At 38.0% G+C, this 5,158-nt stretch overlaps 1 protein-coding gene across 1 annotated transcript in view; it reads left to right on the top strand.

Moving 5' to 3' along the window:
- Positions 1-1,539: 1,539 nt before the first annotated feature.
- Positions 1,540-5,158, top strand: part of olfml2bb (olfactomedin-like 2Bb) — a gene marked incomplete at its 3' end in the record, with an annotated part of 7,575 nt that continues 3,956 nt past the window's right edge. Inside the window, 5 exon segments of the mRNA XM_014018971.1 lie at positions 1,540-2,066; positions 2,935-3,207; positions 3,310-3,417; positions 4,226-4,384; positions 4,507-4,702. Coding sequence (XP_013874425.1) covers positions 1,824-2,066; positions 2,935-3,207; positions 3,310-3,417; positions 4,226-4,384; positions 4,507-4,702 — 979 coding nt within the window.

Here is a 5,158-nt window from a genome sequence, read left to right as displayed (position 1 = left end):
GCTTAAGACACAAGACCCAACACTCTGGATGAGCTTAAGACACAAGACCCAACACTCTGGATGAGCTTAAGGCCACTATCGAAGCATCCTGGGCCTCCATAACACCTCAGCAGTGCCACAGGCTGATTGCCTCCATGCAATGCTGCATTGAAGCAGTCATTTCTGCAAAATGATTCCCCACCAAGTATTGAGTGCATAACTGAACATAATTATTTGAAGGTTGACTTTTTTTGTATTAAAAACACTTTTCTTTTATTGGTCGGATGAAATATGCTTATTTTTTGAGATAGGGATTTTTGATTTTTCTTTACTTTTTTGCCAAAATCATCAATACTAAAACAATAAAAGGCTTGAACTACTTCAGTTGGTGTGCAATGAATCTAAAATATATGAAAGTTTAATGTTTACCAGTACATTACAGAAAACAATGAACTTTATCACAATATGCCAATTTTTTTCGAAGGACCTGTGTATATTTTAGGGAATGATGTGTTCAAAACCACCTTTGCAGACTCATCCCAGCAGACTTAAAACAACTGAGGGGATTAAAAACTGAGGGTCTAAATACTTTTAGCAAAAGAAGCAGTTTGGCAAAAGTTTTTCAAAGACTTGAACGAACAGAGGAAGTAATGAGAGCTGCATTCCATCACAGGGAGAATTTGCTTTTGCACCTGCAGATAAGCRATGTGTGCAGGTGCAGAAGGTGAATACAGCTCTCATTAATTCACTTGTCCTGCTCTGTACAAGTCAAACTCTCTGCCATAAAAATTATATATTTTAACTTTCTAAACATTTTAAATGAAACTAATATAGATTTATAAAAAATATTAATGTTGTATATTTAATCTGCAATGGTGACTATTCCTGAAATTGGTTTGGGCCCACTTGTTTTCAGGTTTTACTCAGACATCTAGGGAACTCTGTTGTGGGTTCTTGTTTTCAGTCAGTGCATGTGTTTCCTGATAAAAAAAAAATAGTGACAGGGTAAACCACCTGGGCACTTCACTAAAGATTATAAGAGATTTAATTGCATAAATGGAAGCAGTAATAGTTGTTGTTGTTGTTGTTGTTGTGTGTGTCATATACTGTATATGTATGTATGTATGTATGTATATGTGTGTGTGAGTGTGTGTGTGTTTTAAACAGAAGGGTATTGTTAAATCTACTAAATATTTGATATAGCTCTTTTATTTTTTTTGTCACTATAGAAGCAACAGTCAAAGTTTGTATMAGCAAAGACCAGAGAGGACTCATTTTTAAAGTTCCCCTTTGTCGTCGCTTCCTGTTTCACAAGAAACTGTGCCAGTTATGTGAGAAAGCTTGTAATATCATGTGTTTTATGCCAAACTTCCAAAAATAATAAGATGTTCCACTTTCTGTACTTGTAGAAAAGCATGTCACACACACTTTAAAGTCCTAAAAGTGGCAGCAAGATTTAACCAATCAGAATCTCTGTTTGTGTTTTAGGAATGAAACCGTTGTTGTGATTGGCTGACATCATTCACAACCCTTCAGCCCAACCTGAGTCTGCTGCTCTCTTCACCTTCTCAGTCCAGAGGGGCTCTTCATTGTTTCTACGAGGCTCCATGGCCAACTAATGGTTTTCAACTAATTTTGTGTAACTTATTGTTTTTACCGACTTTACAAAAGAGCAGGAGAGCACACAATTTATTATCTGTGTTTTTAATGTTTTACCAGAGTATTTTCAGAGCCGTTCTACACTAATTTGGAAACAAAATTATTTCCTCGTGACGTGAAGTTTATCGGATACAGACTTTTTTAAACGCACATTCCTCTTATTTATCGCCCATTTTTTGTTTAAAATGTGGCGTGTTCTGTTCCTCCTGGTTCTCTGCTGTGTTTTTCGGACACCCGGTGTTGTGGCGGATACAAACCTGGATTCACCCCGAGAAAAGCTGCTGTCGACCGGAGCAGAGGAGCAGCCGGACAGAGGCGCTCCCAAGGCGGCTACAGGTGAGCAGCCTCCCGTGGACGGGAGGACTCCTCTGCCCACCTCCGTGCCTCTGGAGGACGAGCTGGACAACCAGGAGAATATAATTAGCCAGGTCAGTAATGAAAACGTTTATTTCTCGTTTTAAACCCAGTCAGAAATTTATACTTTAATTAGAAACTGTAAAAAGCAGATGAAGGGAAAGTTTTTTACAAATGAGACACTTTTCATCGTTATACAACACATTAAATTGTATCTGTACAGATAGCATTTAAAAGCTCTTACAGCTAAATTAAAAATGGTAAAAAATATATTTTTTGTGTTTATTTTGTGTAATAAAAGCAAATAATCATGACAAATTTTAGGTTTTAAAAAGTCTGAATTGCAACAATTAGTGTTTTAACTTTTCTTTCTCCATTAAACATCCATTTACCAGTCCTGCACAGCAAATTACTTATCCAGCACACAAAAAAACACATAAAAAACAAAAATCCATATGCATTTAGGACTTGATGCTTTGAAAAATATAAGAACATGTTTTTGGAAATTATTTTAGTCGCACTTTCAAAATATGCCTAGACTTGATTCCTCCTTTAAACCTAATCCAAACCCAGTTATTGTGAGTTAAAATGATGGGAAACACCAGGGCTTTGTGTGCATGTCCACACTTTGATGACAGTGTGCATCCCTCTGGCTGCTGGTTATATAACATCCTTCAAACTGTAGAAGCTCCAAACCTCAAAACTGCCTGTTTGTAAACGCCTGTAGCCATCTTTCAAGAGGAGGCTCACCGCTGCTGCAGCTGCACAGCATCAAACATCCTGCAGTTCACATTTTATATATAATTATTGTGTCCTTGCTTGGTAATATTGCACAGGCGGACACAGGGAGTTTCACTTTCAACATCTGAACTCTTTTTTTTATTATTTTTTTGGTGGGGAGAAACAAAAGATCTATAAAAAAACTTGGTTTCTTTCTTGCAGCTGCTGGGAGATTATGACAAAGTAAAGACCGTTTCATCTGGCTCAGACTGCGTGTGCCGCTGTGTGGTTCGACCGATCAGACGCTCTGACTGCAGCCGTATCCACCATGGTGATTCTGCACCGCAGCTCCAGGACTTTTACTCTGTGGAGACAATCACCAAGGGAACGGGCTGCAAGAAGTGTGTGTGCATGGCGCCACCTTCAGCTGTTAACCCCTGCGAGGGAGAGTACAGATTTAAAAAACTACAGGAGGCAAGCAAAGACGACATCAAGGTAAAAACCCACACAGCCATTGCTTTCTATAATGAATGTTTTCTCCATCTTCTGATTATCTTTTATTCTACTGTCATCAACCTTTTGTTTTTCTCTGTCTAGATGGCTACAATCATTGACTTACTGGAAGGCTCTATGTATGGATTGGACTTGTTAAAACTTCACTCTGTCACCACCAAACTGCTGACCCGGATGGACAACATGGAGAAGGTGAGTGGACTCAAACTATAAAAACGTCCCAAATTAAGAAAAGTAACTCTGAAATCTTCCATTACAAGTTGGCATTTCATCAAAGTTGACAAAATTCTATCAGGTTAAAAAAAACAGCAGATTTATTTATGCAGAAGCAGGGATTATTTTTTATCATCAGGCTGGAACAAAACAGGACTGTGCAGTAGCTGCAGAATAACTTTGATGGGACAAATAGTACTTTTCCTCAAAGGGTGACTTTATTGCACCTATAATACTCATTCACATGTCTTAAAGTTCACCTTCACATACTGGGATGAGATCTGTGAATGTAGTAAATCTAATTTATATACCTTATATGCTCAGATAATGTAAGAATTGGTGTGACAGTGCTCAACAAGAGCATAGGTGAACTACAGATAAATCTCATGGATTTTCAAGATTATGTTCATAAACACTATTCCAGACTCAAATAATTAACATAAATGAAGGAATATGAGAGTCAGTGTCTGTATTTTTGATGTGAAAACATCAGATCAGGTTTGCATTTTTATATGCTTTTTGTGCAGAAAAATAGATTTTTTTTTTACTATTTTAAAATATTTACTGTTTAACGTTAGTAGTTTCAGTCACAGAGATGTAAAAATTTATGGTGCTCACCTGGATGATGAGTTTTACAGATGTGCGGCGCTGGAACAGAACCATTTAATGATATCTTTGCTTCTCAGATTCAACTAGTCCTTTAGTTCTTTAGCGTTTTTTTGTTGTCACCATTTCTTAAGTGCTGCTTCCTGATCAACTCTGGTGTCGTTTTGTCTGTAAACTACAGGATTTTTCACGAAATGTAACTGAAATAATTAGAGAGAAAGAGCGCGTGAAGGAAAAAGCAAAAGAAAAGGATAAAGACAAGAAAGTTCAGCAGAAGAAAAAGAAAATGAGTGATTTGGAGCGTTCAGGACAGAAAACTGGAGCAGCTGTCCACAAGCAGGTATCACAAACTGTATGGATTAATAAATCAAAACCTAAGACTCAATAACATGTTGTTTTCTTTAATATTTTAATGAGGTAAAAGTTTTTATTCTGTCTAATGAAGGTCACATTTTGTTTTAGAAAAATAATGAAAGCCAGCTGAAGAAAAATCAGCAGCAAGATGGTTTGGAGCAACGGCAGCCGRCCAGGAACGAGACAGAAACTAAAACCTCAGTGAAAGAAAAGAACGTGTTCATCAGAGGAGTGACTTTTTACAAGGCAGATGAAGAGCTCTACGAAGGAGAAGAGGAGCAAAAGAAAGGGAGAGGAAAGACGAGTAAGTGCATTAGATTAAAGAGTAACTTACCCCAAAATTAACTTTTTTTATCTGATAAACTGTCTAGAATGTGTCTAAAATGTTAAATAGTACTGTTTCTGTGCTAATTTTGATGTTTTTGTGCGTATTTGTTCAAATCTGTAATATTTGGTCTAAAAACGTGTTTTTGCTGCTCATATGGGTAGAGCAGTGGTACTGCAGGCCAATTTGCATATTGGTTAATGGCGCTCCACAGTGACGTGACTTTTCCATGGTTTCATCACAGCAGCCTTGTTCTGGTATAAAAGCCTCTCTCTAAGACACGCCCCTGCAGCAGTCAGGGGGTGGAGCTGTTAGCATAGCATGATCGTCTGGTCTGTTGACTCTCCTTCAGCCTCCCTCAGCCTCCGGTGGGAAGAGCTGACTGCTGCGCTGCTCACACACACACACACACACACACACACACACACACACACA

Source organism: Austrofundulus limnaeus, unplaced genomic scaffold (assembly GCF_001266775.1).
Source record: "Austrofundulus limnaeus strain Quisiro unplaced genomic scaffold, Austrofundulus_limnaeus-1.0 Scaffold206, whole genome shotgun sequence".
Taxonomy (NCBI): domain Eukaryota; kingdom Metazoa; phylum Chordata; class Actinopteri; order Cyprinodontiformes; family Rivulidae; genus Austrofundulus; species Austrofundulus limnaeus.
Note: the sequence above shows the minus strand (reverse complement) of the source record. Positions and strands in the feature narration are given on the sequence as shown.